General features: G+C 37.1%; 1 protein-coding gene across 2 annotated transcripts in view; it reads left to right on the top strand.

Moving 5' to 3' along the window:
• The first annotated feature begins 2,650 nt into the window (after positions 1-2,650).
• ALKBH8 (alkB homolog 8, tRNA methyltransferase) overlaps positions 2,651-19,310 on the top strand; it is a 64,764-nt gene continuing 48,104 nt past the window's right edge. Inside the window, exons 1-7 of one of the 2 annotated variants that reach the window (XM_032167293.2) lie at positions 2,651-2,756; positions 7,442-7,576; positions 11,645-11,882; positions 14,665-14,796; positions 15,456-15,551; positions 16,954-17,058; positions 19,031-19,101. In XM_032167293.2, coding sequence (XP_032023184.1) covers positions 2,754-2,756; positions 7,442-7,576; positions 11,645-11,882; positions 14,665-14,796; positions 15,456-15,551; positions 16,954-17,058; positions 19,031-19,101 — 780 coding nt within the window. In that variant the 5' untranslated portion in view covers positions 2,651-2,753. Of the gene's footprint in view, positions 2,786-7,441; positions 7,577-11,644; positions 11,883-14,664; positions 14,797-15,455; positions 15,552-16,953; positions 17,059-19,030; positions 19,102-19,310 lie in introns of both variants that reach the window. The other variant, XM_032167294.2, reaches the window with a different exon arrangement.

Genomic DNA, 19,310 nt, shown 5'->3' with positions numbered 1-19,310 from the left:
TTTATTAATTATCATGTAAATCTCAACAAAATAAATGCTGTTTTGTAGTTTTGATTTCAGGTCATACTCCAATGCCCCCATATTCTTTAGAAACCACTCTGGTTTCTACAGGGAAGTGTTAATCAAGTTTAGCCTAAAGCTGCCTCCTTACATATTTAAGTTCAGCCTAAAGGTTTTTCTGTACATCGTGAACAAGTGGAGAATTAAACCCACCATAGCCCACACCTGTGCCAATCATTGAGTTTTGGCCAATCAAATGTAGCCAACTGTTTGAACAGTGTTCAAATAAGGCAAACGCCAACCTGTAACCAATAACAGCTGTTTCTGTACCTCACTTCTGATTTCTGTACATCATTTCCTTTTTTTTTTGTCTATAAATGTTCCACCACATGGCTGTGCTGGAGTCTCTCCAAATCTGCTGTGATTCTGGGGGCTGCCTGATTTACGAATCAAAAGTTCATTGCTCAATTAAACTCCTTTAAATTTAATTTGGCCAAAGTTTTTCTTTTAACAGAAGCCAGGGCTGAAGATAAAGATTAGGGAATGATTCACAAATCTCTTTATAACTCTGGGGAGGGCAGACAGGAAGAGACTAGAATAACAGAAAAGAGTCAAACACAAAATCTGAGGGATTGCCTATATTTAATTATGGACAGAGCGAGAGAAGCTAGTGGAAAATTCTGAAAGTAAGTGATCAGATTGTATAAAGAGAATTAAAAGAGAGGTGTAGAAAAAAAGTTTTAAAAGCTTCAGCACCTTAAAGCAGGACAAATACTGAGATGAAGTAATTGAATTTGACCAGTAAAAGAGAATATTTTACACTGTTACCTAGTTTGGTAGACACCAGCCATTTGTGGCTACTTAAGTTTAATTGAAACTAAAATTTAAACATTCAAAATTCATTTCTTTAGTCATATTAGCCACATTTGAAATGCTCATAAGCCACACGTTAACTAGTGTCTATTATGTTGGACAGCTCAAACTATAAAATATTTCCATCATTGCAGAAAGCTCTATGGGGATGTGTTTTTGAAAGCATCCAGTAGTGCAGAAGCAGAATTGCAATGGGGAGATTTCCTGTGTGTCCTCTTATACTCATGTAGCTTGCAATGTCTGGTGGATTTGACCTCTCCAGCTTGCACTTGCCTCCTCATTTTTACTATTAAGTTTTGGTCTCACCCTTTCTTTCCTAGACTATTGCAATGCTTGCTTATCTGCCTCTTCTGTTCTTTCACCCTTGTAAACCTATTCTCCACACAAATCATTCTGCCACTCAACAGCACTCTTTTTTCACTGCCACTTTTCCTGGCCAGCCAGCTATTTTATCGTTAGTCCACTGTGGTGCCCTGCAGATAGGGGGCATTGTTATTAACAACATGGGAAGGTGATTCCTCTTCCCCTACACCTTTCCCTCCCTGCACTCACATAGCTCATAAACCAATGCAGGTAGAATGATTACGGTACATTTATATAACAAATAACAGAGCAGGAACAACTGCTAATCATCACCCTCTCCTTTGTCTTTTACTTATGATCTGTTACCAACTCTTTTTTCTTTCCCTCTGCCACTACTGGGCTTGTTAATATTTCGCTACTTTTCACTTCAACAGTCATCTTCTAGTCTCTCCTCCCACTTACCACAAGAAGCTCTGGTCATATCATTTCATTTCTCTAACCTTCCTCCCCGCAACTCCCACTCCGTAGGCCTACAGAATTCTGTCTTGCTCCCTTCATCATTCTTCCACACATCTTTCTATTACTCTGTGGTACTCACCATTCCCCTGGCACATTCATGCATATTCACTTCCTTCCCTCCCGCCCATGCAATGTCATCTTTCAGACCCTAGGATCCTCTCCCATATCTCTGTGAACCCTGAATATCTGAGACAGGTCTCGGTCAATTTAGGAAATTTATTTTGCCAAAGTTAAGGACGCCCGCCCGTGACATAGCCTCAGGAGGTCCTGATGATATGTATCCAAGGTGGTCGGAGCACAGCTTGGTTTCATACATTTTAGGGAGACATGAGGCATCAATCAATATATGTAAGATGAACATTGGTTCGGTCCAGAAACGAGGGAAAAATCGAAGCAGAAGTGGGCCAACTCAAAGCGAGGAGGGGGGCTTCCAGGTCATATGTATTACAGCTGAGAGACAAATGGTTGCATTCTTTTGAGTTTCTGATGAACCTTTCCAAAGGAGGCAATCAGATATGCATTTATCTCAGTGAGCAGAGGGATGACTCACAGGGATGACTTTCAATAGAATGGGAGGCAGGTTTGCCCAAGCAGTTCCTAGCTTGACTTTTCCTTTTAGCTTAGTGATTTTGTGGCACCAAGATTTATTTTCCTTTCTTACCTCTAATAAGATTCAGGAGGAAATATGCACGAAGAATCCAAGGTGCCAGGGGATATTATTGAAAGACTGAAGGGCCCAAACCTGTTTGACCATGTCCATTTGGAGAGCAACAGATAAAAATATAGCTGCACTACCAATTATTGCTACTCCCCCCAAAAAGACAACTGAATTTTCAGTGTGACAGCACTTTACAAAGACACTTGGTCGAGAAAGGGTCACTCCCGGGCTCTGGGAGGCGAAGAGGACTGTGGGAGCTCTGTTCGTTGTCCCGCGGGCTTATGGGAAATGTAGTGCAGTTTTCTCCAACATGGCCGCGCCCAGGGGAGGTGGCGTGCAAGTATCCGCTGCGGCGTTCTGGTGCTAAAGTGGAGAGGCTGGCAAAGAAGAAGGCACCCGCATGGTGAGAATCCGGCCTGAGCCGAAGCGGAGGTGTGTGGCACTTCTTGCTGGCGGGCATACGGGCTGCGAATCACCGCTTCCTCTTTTCAGCGTCTTCCGGTCTTCTCTATCCGCCTTGCCAGCTAGGGCTGAGAACCTAGGGAAAGGGGATGGATCCCAGAGGCGCCCTTGGTGCAGTGTGGGCAGTAGGGTGTCTGCGTTGGGTGGTTCTGTCAGTGTTTAGGGTGCACGTGTTTGTGTTTGGTTCGGGTGCTCACGTGGTGCCTGTGTCAATCTTCTGTTTTCTTTGGGGTTGGAGAGGACGGTTGCAACATGGGGCGTGTTAGTTTGGCGCTTCTAGGGCTTTTCTGACCGGTGACAATCTAGTGATGCAAAGGCAGTGCTGATGATCTGATCCCTTGCGCAGCTGAGTCTTCCTGTGCTCTTATTTGAGCAATCCCTGCGACTCCTGGGCCTCTGGTAGCGTCAGCCTGTTATTTTGATTTATTTCATTGAATATTTATTGTCAGTTGTATGTCAGGCACCAAGTCTGTGCCCTTAAATAGACGACAGTTTTCTGGCCGAAGCCCAACACAAATAGGCAATTATAATACAATGTGAGAACTCTAGAGATAGAGGTCCATGCTAGGTGTTAATGAAAACGTTGAAGAAGGCCACCAAACTCAGAATTCTGGAGGACAGGAGGTTTAGGAGCTAAGACAGCAAAGTCGATTTAGGTTTATTTGACAAATGGTTACTGAGTGGCTGCTAGGTGCTACAGGGTGAACAACAGAGACAAAATCTCTACTTCATGGAGTGAGTGTACTTTATTAAGTTATGGGGAAAGAGAATAAACACATTAATGAGAGTGTAAGAAAATATGTAGTAAGTGTTATTCAAAGAGTTAAAACGGGGTGCCGTGACAAGTGATGGGGTGAATTTTTTTCTAAAAATTTTAAATCTTTATTTTCTTTTTAAATAGGTAATACAGTTTAAATAGCTACTAACTTCAAAAGCCATGAAAGAAGAAAGCTCCCTTTCATTCCTTTACTCATCGATCCATTTTCCTTCCCTGGAGGCAACCCATATCACCAATTTCTTGTGTGTTCTGAAGATTTATATGTAAACTCTGTATACCGGTGCCGTACTTTAAAATTTGGCCTCGTTTGATAGGAAGTTAGATTCTTTCTAATCTTTGCTATTATTAGGTTGTGCAAAAGTAATCGCGGTTTTTGCATTTTTTTTTTAACATATAAGTATAGGAACATTTGTCTGTACGGCTTGTTTCATAATAGGCTCTCTATTATTCAAGGAGGGTGTGATGTACATACTGCTATTACCACGTAGGGCAATATCTAGTAGGATATATTGGCTTTAAACTCACTAACAAGCAAGTAGCAGAGCATGCATAATCTCCAAACTTTCATTATCCCACAGAGAGTACGCTTAGGCTGGAGCTAGCTGGATCGGACTCAGCATGGCTAGTATCATAGTTAATAGTGACTTCACTCCAATAATGTCGCAAGGAGCATCCAAGTGTCTGTGCATTAGTGGAAACTCTGGCCAGGGAAGTGGCTTTGTCAGAAGGGGGCACCTCCAGACCTCAGCAGCTGGTATCAGCCTATCTTTGTTGAGATGACTCAAATATGTTGGGCCAGCACATTGCCTAGCCACTGGAATGGAGGAAAACAGAGCCTCAAAGGCCATTTAGTGTCTTTTCTTCACGTGCAATAATATTGCATGACTGAGGGAGAGAAAAAGGAAAGGGGATGACAAAAATGTGGTTATGAGGCTCCACCTGCTGGTGCTGGACTCTTAGTGGCAGACATTTTAAAAAGATTTATTTAGTTAGCATCGTTTCTTTCTCATTCCTTCTTTGCAGTGTTTGCTCATGTGAAATATTAAAAAGAATTCTGTAGTGCAGTCATCCCTTGTTCTCCATGACATACTGCAAAGTTGCTGTTCCACGGATGAAGATCTTGAAATGGAATGGCTCTAAAATAGCTCCTTTGAAGGCCCTCAGATATTCTTTGTTTTGTTAAGCCATTTTGATCTGCTGCTTCTGAAAATCAACAGTAATAAATAAATAATAATAAATAAATTTAATTCTAAAAAAGCTATGGGATAGGCACTATTATTTTTATTCCTATTCCTAGATAAAGAAACTGGAACACAGAGATATATAGCCAACTCATCTAGGATTATACAGCTAATAATCAGTGATTGAGCTGAGATTTGAACCTGGAACATGGACTCCTAAACACTGTATTATATTACCTCATAGCACTGAATGAGGCTCTGTGGTAACTAAGAAAAGTATGATTTAATCCCTGCCTTTAGAAAGCTCACAGTTCAGTGGAAGGGGACAGATACTAAAACAAATAATTATAATTAATGCAATGTTAGACATGTCCATTCACTTATCCCCTTCCTGTCTTAATGATGACTGACTCCTAAACCTTTTTAACCTCAGTTCCTTTCCTGGGAGCCACTTTATATTGCCACTTGCTAGCCAGACATTGCAGCTCTGTATCTCACAATACCTTGAACATATTATATCCTAAATATGACTCATTACCTCCTATACTGAGCAGCTCTTCCTGAACCTCCTCCTGACTTTCCAGTTTTGAAGTGGTAGCACTCATCTCTTAGTCACTCAGCCTCTAACTGGTTAACAAGTAATCTTTGATTCCTGTCTGCCTCATGTCTGGGTAGTCATCGAGGCCTCTCGATTCTGCCTGAACTTTTCACTCACCCTTCCTCTTTCTCCTCTCCCCCTATTTCCCTTCTTTCTGTTGCCCCCAGCCTAGATCAGGCCAGCATTTTAAATTAACAAGCTGGATTATTTTGTTTTTTTACCTCTCATCTCTCTGCTATGCTGCCAGCCAGCCTGCCTGCCTCATTGGCCTTACCTCCTAGTATGTACCCCCTGTGCTAGGAAGCTGGACTGCTGGCATTTTAGGCATTTGTCTTCTATACTAAAGATTAGTAATTAGAATTTTGACTGTTTATGATTTTATGTGAAATAAGATAAATAAGATTTTATTTAACCCCCAAATTTATTTATTTGGTTGACTTTGAAGACTTTAAAGTCCGCAGAGAGTGGGACTGGTCTAAAAAAATTATGCCTGCCTCTTGGTGTCTTGGCCAAACATGTCCATTTTGGTTTTAGCTTCTGCTCTTTGCTGCCTCACTGAATACCTTCCTTTTTATTTGATTCTATAGTATTCATATCCTTCAGTACATGGCAGAAATCTCCTGTTTTGAGGCCTTCCCAACTTTTCCAGTTTACATACATCTTTTTTTTTTTTTTTTTTTTTTTTGAGATGGAATTTCACTCTGTTGCCAGGCTGGAGTCTACGTAGTAGCATGATCTTGGCTCACTGCAACCTCTGCCTCCCGGGTTCAAGCGATTCTCCTGCCTCAGCCTCCCAAGTATTTGGGACTACAGGTGCCCACCACCACACCTGGCTAATTTTTTGTACTTTTAGTAGAGACAGAGTTTCACCGTGTTGACCAGGCTGGTCTTGAACTCCTGACCTCAAGCAATCCGCCTGCCTTGGCCTCCCAAAGATTACAGGTGTGAGTCACTGCTCCCAGCCCACATCCATCTTATTTTTGTCTCTCATGTCATACCTAAAGACTGTACCATCAGCATTAAATTATATAAAGATGTGTCATAGTCTTATTGTTTAGTGTTTGTTTTCCACAACTAAGTTACAAACTTGTTGAAAGCATAAACTATGTACTTTATTATGGTTGCATGCTGCAGGGTGCTGAGACTGTGTGTATTCACTCATTTATTATTCATTTAGCCCTACCATCAAATATTTATTGAGCAACTACTATATGCTGGCATTCCTGCTCTCTTGGGATTTATATCATGATGGAGGAGTTAAACTAACAGATGAATCATCACAAATTATGTTACATTTTGTGAACAAAATAAAAGACTACCGTGATAAAGTGTGATAAAGCATGTTATTGGGTGCTGTATAGAGACCTCTTTGGGATTCTGTTATTTAAAAAATTATGGATATAAAATATATGACACATACAGTTTTTAAAATAGTAAAACAAACACCTACACCTACCATGTAGCTGAAGAAATACCTTTGATGCTCCTATGTGTCACTTTCGTGTTAATTTCCTTTCCTCTTACCCACAGAAATAGCCTCTCTCCTGAATTTTGTGTCTATAATTTCCTTGCTTTTCTTTTAGCTCTGCTATGTATGTATTTCTAAATAATATATGGCTTACTTTTTTATTTTGACCTTTATGTAAATGGAATCATACTGCATATTCTGCTAATTTTTTTGTGTTATTTCTCCCCCCACTGCTCCCCTGCCTGCTCCTTGCCTTGGTTTACGTTATAGTTGTGAAATTTGTGTGTGGCATATTTTACTTAGGACTTCATAAGTAAAGGATTCATCACCTATGAGTAAAATAACACACTTAATGGAGCTACCACATTGGAATGTTTTTTAGAACCATCAGAGCTATGCTATTAGATGTTCTTAGATATTCATTCATTTTTTATGTATCTGTTCTTACTTCTCTTAGTTGGTACAAGGTAAATGAAGCATTTTTAAAAAATTGTCACACAGAAATATTGATAAACTACAGAATATATGAATAACATCATTATAATTGTTCCTTCAGGACTCTTAAGGTTGACATTTTTTACTGTCTTTTTTTTTTTTACAGTTTGCTATGGACAGCAACCATCAAAGTAATTACAAACTCAGTAAAACTGAGAAGAAGTTCTTAAGGAAACAGATTAAAGCCAAGCATACTTTGCTGAGACATGAAGGCATTGAGACAGTATCCTATGCCACTCAGGTGACCTAAAACTATTATTATTATTTGAATGTAAATGTATTGACATGTTAATGTATTATATTAATATTTGCTAATAATTGCCTAAGGCTGTAATTGTTCAGTCATGTGTTACATCCATATTAGAGGTACATATGATATGAACTGCTAACTTTCTATTTTGGTCCATAGCCTATAGTTTGCATTTCTATTTATTTTGTTGTTTGAACTAGAAGAGGTTGTAGTTATATATTAATAATAATACTGTGCAAGTTTCTCAGTTTCCTAAGCATACTTATATTCATTATTATATTTAATTCCCTAGAAGTCTTTATGAGATAGGTGAGAAAACTAAAGTTCTGAGAGGTTATGATATGTCTCCATTGATATAAGCTAGTAAGTAGCTAATAGAAACTTAAAGCTAGATCTTCCATATCCTACTACAGCCCTCGTTCTTCTCTTCCCAACCTTACCTGTTTTATAAAGTATTTTGATTATGTGCTATTAAACATTTTTATTTTATTAGACGTTATTAACAAAGTCTTTTCATTATCTGTGGACAATAATTAAATGAGATGATAAATATGAAGATCGTGAGATTTCCTGGGTTATGAATTAGGAGAACTCAGTTTAACTCTTAGGTTTTCTGGACGTGAGCAGTAGTATCCTCTGACCTCAGCTTTCTTCATTTTTAAGCAGGGCATAGTATTGCATACCTTTTAAACCCCATTAGATTGTCAGATTCTAGAGAATCTAATTGTACTTACTGGACATTAAATTACTCCATGAATATAAGGAGTTCTTATCTTTTTGGCTCATAAAGTTATAGAATAAAAGTAGAAAGTAAGCTTTAGATATCACTTAACTGAGGAGCAGACATACAATTGAGAAGGTGGAGCAGGGATTAAAACTTAGGCCTCTCGACTCTCAGACCAATACTCTTGCCTTATGCTTACTGTGCTGTCTTCTGTACAACATCATAGCTTAAGAATGAGCAGTCTGTTGAGGCACATTTGAATTTAGGAGGTAAAAGGCCCATACTTGGAGTTAAATATTAATGCCTTCAGAGAATTTAAGCCATATTCCTATAGCAAGGATGAAATAGATAATAGATTAGAATTAATATGTTTGCATACACTTTACTGTTTCAGTCAAGAGCCACTGAGGCTGTTAGACATTCAGAAGATTAAACTGACATACACTGCTCTCATCTCTTTCCAAGAGTGACTTGTGTTCCTTTCCTTACAGGGTTTATAAAGAGAAGTAGCAAGAAAAAAAATAGGCTCCATTTCTTTGACCCCTCTGAAGCTTGTTTCTGGTTAGGTCTGCCTTTAGGATCTCTAGAAGCTTTGATGTCCTTCATGGCTTCCAAAGTAGCATTTTATTTAGGCTTTCTTTTTTCTCCATATTCTTAAAGGAAAAGAATAAAATTGTAGATGGACCTCTAATTATATTTTATCCTTCCAGGGGAGAGCAAATATTGTTTTAATGATATTGTATTAGTCTGTTCTCATGCTGCTGATAAAGACATACCCAAGACTGGGTAATTTTTTTTTTTTTTTTTGAGACGGAGTCTCGCTCTGTCACCCAGATTGGAGTGCAGTGGCACGATCTCGGCTCACCGCAAGCTCTGCCTCCTGGGCTCACGCCATTCTCCTGCCTCAGCCTCTCCGAGTAGCTGGGACTACAGGCGCCCGCCACCACGCCCGGCTAATTTTTTGTATTTTTAGTAGAGACGGAGTTTCACCGTGGTCTCGATCTCCTGACCTCGTGATCTGCCCGCCTTGGCCTCCCAGAGTGCTGGGATTACAAGCGTGAGCCACCGTGCCCGGCCAAGACTGGGTAATTTTTTAAAGAGAAAGCGGTGTAATGGACCCACAGTTACACGTGGCCGGGGAGGCCTCACAATCATGGCAGAAGGTGAAAGGCCTGGCTTGCATGGCGGCAGGCAAGAGAGAATGAGAGCGAAGTGAAAGGGGAAACCCCATATAAAACCATCGGATCTCGTGAGACTTATTCACTAACACGAGAACGTTATAGGGGAAATGGCCCCCATGATTCAATTATTTCCCACTGGGTCCCTCCCACAAAATGTGGGGATTATGGGAGCTAAAATTCAAGATGAGATTTGGGTGGGGACACAGCCAAACCATATCAGATGTATTATAATTTTAGGCTCCTTTGTACAAATTTATGGCATTATAGATTTTTCTAGAGCAGTGATCCTCAAATTGTCAAGACCAAAGATAATTTAAAAAAAATTCACATTCTCTACTTCATACCATACTCCTTGTTATTTAGAAAATTGCTTGGATGAACAATTATAAATAAAATAATAGTTCCACTTAATTATTGCATTAATTATGTTACATTTAGTTATGACATTTAATTATATGTATCTCACATTTAATGGAAAATAAGTTCCTCTCCTCTTCTACTGCACTTGCTTTTGTGTGGTTTACCTTTAGAGTTGCCCACAAAACACTCAGATGGCATCTTTGAGGACTTCCTTCTAGTATTCCTGAAGTCATACTTCATCATCTTCCATTCCTAGATGGGGTAGTGGACCCCCAACACCAATGAAACCTTTGCTCTTCCATAGATTTAAGAATATGGAAATGTTTTTGCAACTATGGCCACATATAACCAAGTTATTTTGGTATTTTAATTAATAAACCTCATTAAGTGAGGTCCAAGGCAAGCCATCTGAGACTCCATTTTACTCCATATCATGTAGTATTGTATTAGTGGGCTTGTTTATTATGTATGCATATGCTTGCATACATATAAAGTACTGGCTGTCCCATGACAAAACAGTTTTACTTTCCTTATTGTCCAATTTCATAATAATTATTTTATATCCTTTTCAAACAAAGTTCTAGGTATTCTTATTTTGTGTAATAAACCAATACACCATGTACTATCACTGAGCTTAGTACAAACCAAGGGTTGGCAAACTACTGTCCTTAGACCAAATCAGGGTTGTGACCAAAATAATGAGTTTTACATTCTTAAAGTGTTAAAAAATAATACTAAGACTATCTGACAGAAACTTTTATGGCCTGCCAAGCCTAAAATATATACTATCTACCTCTTCTCAGAAAAACTTCATCAACACTTGGCATAAATGAAGAAATTGATGAGAGTAGGCCATCCATGGCTTTCTTTTGTTATATTGAAATTTTTTAGAAGTCATAGAACATAAATTAAAAATCTTTACATTGTATAGAATGGTTAAGTATAGAGACTATATGGGTGCTAGGCCATGAAAATCAGAATAAAAATAAGAGACTCCTCTTTCATCCCTGCAAAATTTCCTTGAATAAACTTTAGTGCAGGACTATGCAAACAGCAGGAAGTAATCGTGAAACTTACAAAGGAAAAAGTTTTCATTGTGAACTGACTGAATTACTTAGTCTGAATTTCCTTATAGGAATATTTTTTCCTAATTATGTTCAATAGAACCTATAATTGGTTTTTCTTTGAGGTAATAGTACCTTTACTTTTAATTTTTAGTAAACATTGTGCAATGGTTATATTAAAGTGTGGATCCTGGAAACGGACAGAAATAGGTTTAAACCCACCCCTAATCACCACCTTAACCTAGTCTGTCAGATCTTCTATGAAATGGGGCTGATATTACCCAGATAAATTCAGTATGTTGTGAAGATTATGTTAATGAGGACTAAGTAGATAAAAGCTTATAGAACAGTCTTGCAAAAAAGCAAGTATTATGTAACTGTGCTTTCTCCTCTCCACCTCTTTCATTATGTTAAATTTATATTTCTGAATAATAGTCATGTTTTAATTTGCATTTATGGTCATTTAGAAATGAATATTTTGCGAAATTGGCAATTTAAACAATACAATTTACAATATAGGAGTCCTTTTTATTCCCCAAATTTTTAGTAAATTGGTTTACATACTTTGTATGAAATTAGCAAACCAACCACTACAAGGAAATGCTTTTTTTTCTTAATTACATCTTTGTAGAAATCTTATTTTTAAAAAAATCTTAATTTAAAACAAATGGGTTGGTATCAGTTGCTCATGTTACTTTCTTTTTGTTTGTTCGTTCGTTTGTTTTTTAAGAGCCTGGTTGTTGCCAATGGTGGTTTGGGTAATGGTGTGAGTCGGAACCAGCTGCTCCCAGTTTTAGAGAAATGTGGACTGGTGGATGCTCTCTTAATGCCACCTAACAAGCCCTACTCATTTGCAAGATACAGAACTACAGAAGAATCTAAGAGAGCCTATGTTACCCTCAATGGAAAAGAAGTAGTGGATGATTTAGGACAAAAGACCATTCTGTATTTGAATTTTGTGGAAAAAGGTATGATCATACAATTATCTTTTAAAAAATGATTCTTTTGTGTGTTTTCTTTTCATAGACTTAAGTTGGGAGGTTCAGTTATTGTGAAACAAAATGAGGACGCAGGTTAGCAGCTCCTTTTACTTTAACAAACATTCTTTAAGCACCTATTTGTGCCAGGCATGGGACAAGTAGTTGACAGTACAGAGGTGAATAAGATACAACCTGCCTTTACAAAGCTGGTCCCACCAATCAACAATATATTTATTAAGCCCATGGCTTATTTTGGAACCCTCCTGCCTAATTGTGTTTTTCAAAATTTAATAATGAGGGTTCGGATTACCAGTTTATTTCACATATCTACCCAGGAGCTTTGAATTAATCACTTAAGAATGAATTGTGATCCAAATCATCAGGTAGCAATCTTCATATTTATAGTGGAACACCTGTAGCTACCAAAGATTCCTAAAACTTTATTTTTATTTATTTATTATTATTATTATTTTTTTGAGACAGAGTTTTGCTCTTGTTGCCCAGGCTGGAGTGCAATGGCACAATCTCAGCTCACTGCAATCTCCACCTCCCGGGTTCAAGCAATTCTCCTGCCTCGGCCTCCTAAGTAGCTGGGATTACAGGCATGTGCCACCATGCCTGGCTAATTTTTGTATTTTTAGTAGAGACGGGGTTTCACCGTGTTGGCCAGTCTGGCCTCGAACTCCTGACCTCGTAATCTGCCCGCCTCGGCCTCCCAAAGTGCTGGGATTACAGGTGTGAGCCACCACGCCCAGCTGATTCCTAAAACTTTATGGTCGTGCTGTCCAGTAGAACTTCCTGTGATGGTAGAAATGTTGCTGTCTGTGCTGTCCGGTTCAATAGCCACAGGACAGTCTGATTGAGGAACCGAATAATTTAATTAAATAAGTATAGCTTTATATACTGATTTACAGAATTGTACAGGAATTATTACTTCTGCCCCATGGAAATGAGATGTATTGAGATGAACTTTGATTTAAACATCTAATCATATATTCATTTGCCACCTATTTAGGCAATAAAAGAGCCCTGTTTTAGATATCCTAGGAGTGGGTAGGTGACTATAATCTGCTCAAATTTATGTTTGTGTAAAATAAGACTCAAAGGAAAACTTTTACAGACTCTTTTAAAGATATATTTTAGAAACTATATTTCTCAGTGCTCATATGCTTTAAATTTTAAATCTGACTTAAGCTTTACATATTTTGGAAACTAGATTATCCTCATGTTTTACATGTTTCTGGTCAGTTTTTGAAAACTGAATGCCTGAGGAGTAAGTTTTAATCAGAAAATAGTCATTGGGTTTACCCCCCATCCTCCATGGTGAATACTCAGTAAGAAATTACACAAAGTAAATTTTGGAGTGCTCTTTATTTGAAATTCTTCATTAGATCCATATGTACTTTTAAGGCTCTGGCAATCACATTTATAACCTTGAAAGTCATTTTTAATTGAGAACAGAAATGTGTCACAAATAGTTTTTTTTTTTTGAGACAGAGTCCCACTCTTTCACCCAGGCTGGAGTGTAGTGGCGCGATCTCAGCTCACTGCAAGCTCCACTTCCCGGGTTCGCACCATTCTCCTGCCTCAGCCTCCTGAGAAGCTGGGACTACAGGTGCCCACCAACACGCCCGGCTAATTTTTATGTATTTTTAGTAGAGACGGGGTTTTATAGTGTTTGCCAGGATGGTCTCGATCTCCTGATCTCGTGATCCGCCCGCCTTGGCCTCCCAAAGTGCTGGGATTATAAGCGTGAGCCACTGCGCCCAGCCGTCACAAATAGTTTAATGCTTGTTTAGATATCTGCTACCAGGCAGCACTGAATAACAAATAGAAGAGATATTTTTAATTGTTTTTAAAGAAACATATTTTGGAAACTAAATCCAAATTACTTACACTATAAATTACTTGTCTTTAAGGAATTCTTTCCAAAGTTTTCCTTATGTAATTTGAATACATAATATAATGTCTGGCACATAGTAGGCAGTGGTATGTATTTATCAAATGATTTACTATTCATGTTTCTGAAATGTTATTAATAGAATCTAGTAAATACTTGCTATTTTTGTGAATTAAACAATTCAAAGATTTAATCTGCCTGGCAGAAAACTGTCTGGCAGAAAAGCTTCAGAGATCATGTGTATAACATGAATGATCAGATTGCTAACAATAAATGTGAATATACCATTCCCTTTGTTTAATAGCAGATTCTTTTTTCTTTTCCTTCTAGAGCTATACCTATCTGAAACTTTGAAGGACACGGGAACCTAAATTATTTTAACATCTGCTAAATAATTCTTCATAAATGATATTTTGTATTTCTTTAGAAAGTTGTATTTTATTTTACATTTTTCTATTATATTTTCTATTTCTATTTACTATAGCTAGTATCAAGAGCCTAAGAGCAAAAATGAGTATTTAAATTCTTGTATTCATTATTTAGACTATCTGACTTTTTAATGGAGGTGCATGCTGTGGGTATTATGAGAAACCTTGTGAGATTTTAAAAGTGACTTCATCATGTTCACACCGGATACTTAAATAAATACTGTTCTGTTTGCTGTTGGTAATTGCAGTGGATAAAGTGTACCATCATTTTGATCTTGGTCTTTGTTTCTGCACTTTTAATATATTGGTGCCTTTCAGCAATCTGATTTCCGAAAATGAGGATTTGAAGTTTTGTAAACTGATAAAGAGTTATTGGGCAGAATTATTTGTATATAGGAACTTTAAGTTTTGCATGTGACTATTTTAATTTGGTTTTCCATAGCACAATGGAAGGAGTTGAGGCCTCAAACCTTACCACCAGGACTCATGGTAGTAGAAGAAATAATTTCTTCTGACGAGGAGAAAATGCTTTTGGAAAGTGTTGATTGGACAGAAGATACAGACAATCAAAACTGTAAGTAAAACTTTCAAAAGCTGATATTTTAAAGTTTCTGCAAAACTCTTCTTCCTTTCTTCTGTCTTTCATGGTTTATTTCCTCAAAATTACTGAAACTAGCCTGGTTCCAATGTTAGGCAAGTCATACCAACAATTCTTAGGAATATTAATAATAAATAACATTTATATAGCTATCAAATTTAAACTCCAAACTGGTTAATATTTATTACCTAACATTTATATAGCTTTTATAAGCCTTTTCACTTATTTATTAGCAATTACTTATTTATTCATTCCTTCCCACCCTAAGGCAAGTTTCCCTTGAGGAATTAGCAGTTCAGTACCACACTATTATAATATAGTGAGAGCTTCCTGGAGATAGTTGCAAATTGGAGTTTTTCTGACTCTTTCCAGCTCATGGGCAATGTTGTGAATGGTAGTGTACATGTTTAGTTTTCATATTGATTGGGTGAAACTCTTGAAGAGTTTATTACAATTTTAGACTTGAAATAACAACAAATGTAAGGCAAAATGGTTAATTTTGTTAAAGACCGTAATTTACCAATTAACAGAAGTTTCCATTACTAAACTAATCCTTACTTAAAAAGTTAACTGAAATATGCAAAGGAATGTAATTCTTTTCCTTCTTAATTGTTTACTTTGTCCTCTTCACACAGCTCAAAAATCCTTAAAACACAGAAGAGTAAAGCATTTTGGTTATGAGTTCCACTATGAGAACAACAATGTAGATAAAGATAAGCCATTACCTGGCGGTAAGTAATTGCTAATACATAATAAATTCTGGCTCAAAAAATTTCATATATTAGTAGAATATTATAGTTGGGGGATTATGTTCCATTTGTCATTTGTAGGTAAACTTTTCAAATAGTTGATTTAAAACACTTTAATTAGATAAATTGTATAGTTTTGTTGTAAAAAAATTTCAAACTGGATAGAGCTGAAGTTCATCATTATTATCCTTATTCCCATGCTGCTTCTCAGAAGTACATACTACTAACAATTTAGTATATGCTTTTCCAATCTTTTAAAAAATGAGTTTACATTAAAATACATACACCAATAAAAGTACCCGTTTGTGAACATATGTAGTATTGTGTGGTATTGCATATATTGTATATACCATGTATTACATATATCAACCCAACTTGTTCTTTTCCCTCCACTATATGTCTTGGAAACCTTATAGACATTTTCATTTTGCTAAATGATCCATAATAGCTTAATCAAATAGTTCCCTATTGCTAGACATTTAGGTTGTTTCTGATTTTTAGCTTTCATAAGTAATGCTGCTGTGAATATCTTTGTACATGCCTCTTTATGCACTGTGCAAGAGTTTCTCAAGGGAGACTACTAAGAAGTAGAATTGTCATGTTGAAGTTTATGTTCACTAAAAAATGTTAATCGATACTGACAAATTGCTTCCTAAAACAGTTGTACCAGCATATTCTCACCAAATGTGTACCCACTTCCCCATTCCCCAACCTGTGGTGTTGTAAAGCTTTTAAATTTATAATTTCTTGATTACTGGTAAGGTTGGTGATTTGTATTTCCTTTCCTGTGAATTCCTTTTTATATTCTTTGCCAGTTTTTTTCCAATGAAGTGTCTAATTGATTAAGAATTTACTGTATATTCTGGCTTTTATGGTATAATTCTTTGTTGGAGTTAAATTTATCTATTTTTTTTAATGACTTTGGTCTTACTTAAGGCTTTTCTTCCATCATGAAACAACATTTATGACTCCAATAAAAATAAGTTAGTTCCACTTTGGAAGGTTTGTTTTTTTTTTTAAGGGAAATAATTTAAAATAATTAAATTTAAAATAAATGGTATAATTTAAAATAAAAAAAGAAAGTGGACAATTTCAATATATGGTGTATTTTTTATAATTTTATTGCTATTTTATAAAATACCAAAATTGTTGTTAGAATTGTTCTTTTAAACTTTTTATCTGAAAAAAAATCAGTGAAATATCTTTAAAAGATTCCTTTTTTTTTTTATTTTTTAACTTTGTTTTGCTTGTGGGTTTATTGTATTAATGGACCTGACTGCTAAATTAAAAGCTCAGTGATTTTTATCACAGTGACTTTTAAAATTCTTGAGTAAAACAAGCAAAGTAAATATTTTAATGTTTTATTTTTGATTACTCATTTTAGGTCTTCCTGACATTTGTGACAGCTTTTTGGAGAAATGGTTGAGGGAAGGTTACATTAAACATAAACCTGATCAAATGACCATAAATCAGTATGAACCTGGGCAAGGTGAGTATTTCTTGTTTAAAAATTTTAGTCACATATTTTGGAACTGAGTAGATGATGTAATTCTCTAAGAGCAAATATATTATTATTATTATTATTATTTTGAGATGGAGTTTCGCTCTTGTTGCCCATGCTGTAGTGCAATGGCGTGGTCTCAGCTCACTGCAACCTCTGCCTGCTGGGTTCAAGTGATTCTCCTGCCTCAGCTTCCCAAGTAGCTGGGATTACAGGTGCACACCAACACGCCCAGCTAATTTTTGCATTTTTGTAGAGATGGGGTTTCACCATGTTGGCCAGGCTAGTCTCAAACTCCTGACCTCAGGTGATCCACCCACTTCGGCCTCCCAAAGTGCTGGGATTACAGGCGTGAGCTACCGCTCCCAGCCAAGCAAATATATTATTTTTAAGCTCAAATTAACTTTCAGATTGCCTTGCTTATGTTTGTTACTTGTGTTGATTTCAATCCTTGCAGATCTACACTTTAATCCCTTGAGGAACTTGCATTTCAAAGTGTAAACACACTGACACAAATCACTGTTTGTGATTTTTTTTTTGGTTTCCCTTTCAACATTTCCTTTAGAGAGGGAAGATATTGGTCTGAAAAACATAGGAGACGTTTAATGGAAGAAACCAAATAATTTATAGAAGAAGGCTAATTGGTTGGATGATCTTTCTCTTCTTTCTATATTCGAGAATATGGGAGACAATTGCAGGATGACATTCTGGTGAAGAATCTTTAGGTTATTGATTTCTTGTACTTGTTAGCAGCATCTTCATCTGATATTTATAGTAATCGAATGATTTTAAGGGTTTTATTTTTTACTTTTTTTGGCTTAAACAACAGAAATTTATTTTTTCACAGTGTAGAGGCTGGGAAGTTCAAGATCAAGGTGCTGGCTGATTGGGTTCCTGGTGAGGGCTCCCTTCCTGGCTTGTCATCAGCCACCTTCTCTCAATGTCCTCACATGTCCTTTTCTCTGTGTGTGCATGTGCGTGGAGAGAGAGAGAGCTTCCACTTGTAAGATTAGGGCCCCACACTTATGACCTCTTTAATTTTAAGGATTTTATTAACAGCAGGAGTTAGGGAGTTTTGTTTTCTTTTCTACATTTATTACAATGAAAACTGATGGCTTTAGATTTGTAGCCAAGTGGATTTGTGAATACTACACCTCTGAATTAGAGAGACATGCTGACCTTGTCTCTGGCACAGTGAGACAACTGGAGCTGAAGCAGAGGCTGCTCTTGTAGAGCACAGAGGCTGGGGCCACTCCTAAAGACGCAGAGGCCTATAGGATGAAACGTGAAGGAGCATGTATTAGCTCCTACAAACCAGCTAGCTCTGAAAATGAGAGGGAAGGGCTGAGCCAACTGAGCTTGACCCCACATTAACCAGTCATCCAGGGCATTTCTTCTTTACCTTTCTTATCTAGCTGTCTTTCCATTGGATTATAAGCTCTTTGAGGATAGGGACCCTCTTACTGGCTTTGTTTACCCTCACCATGTAGCAGCATTTCTTTTACTTAAGAGGTACTGAATTAACGTAAATTGATAGATCAGTGGAGAAGTCCATGTCGTAATTATTGATATGCCTAGTCTTTATACCTGGTTATTGCTTTTGCTCTGCAAGTACTTGGGAATCCAGTGTTTGAGGGTAAAAATGACTTTTGTATTTGTCTTTCACATTTTCCTCTTGGGCTGGAATTGGGTTAAGTGTCCTAGTTAATCAGTGACTCCTGAGCCTTGATTTTAGATCAAACCCCAATGGCACTTTAACTTGAAGTTATTTTTAGTTTATATTTATTTTAATATATTTTAGTCACATTCACCCTAAATGTTTCCTTTTAACCAAAATTATAGTACCTTCTTGATTACCAAGCAATGTTTTCATCATAATAGCATAAGGCTATATTTACAGCCATCTTAAATCTACTAAAAGGAAAAATGAAGTGACGTGTTATCCTGTTTTCCATCTCAGGAATTCCCGCTCATATTGACACACATTCTGCTTTTGAGGATGAGATCGTTTCTCTCAGTTTGGGGTCAGAGGTAAATGGTCATTTTTATTAGCTATCATCATATGTCTTACCTTGTACAATGCCCTTTTCAAAGATTATCTACATTCTTAATGAAAATGAATTGAGATTTAAAAATGAAAAATAAGGGCACCATTAGCACTTTGGTTTCTTTTAAATGTCCTCTTCTTTTAAATATCCAAAATTTTATCTGTCACCTCATCAGATGCCAGGAAAACAACT

The sequence above is a fragment of the Hylobates moloch genome, unplaced genomic scaffold (genome assembly GCF_009828535.3).
Source record: "Hylobates moloch isolate HMO894 unplaced genomic scaffold, HMol_V3 SCAFFOLD_11, whole genome shotgun sequence".
Taxonomy (NCBI): domain Eukaryota; kingdom Metazoa; phylum Chordata; class Mammalia; order Primates; family Hylobatidae; genus Hylobates; species Hylobates moloch.
This window is presented reverse-complemented; position numbering and strand designations above follow the sequence as displayed.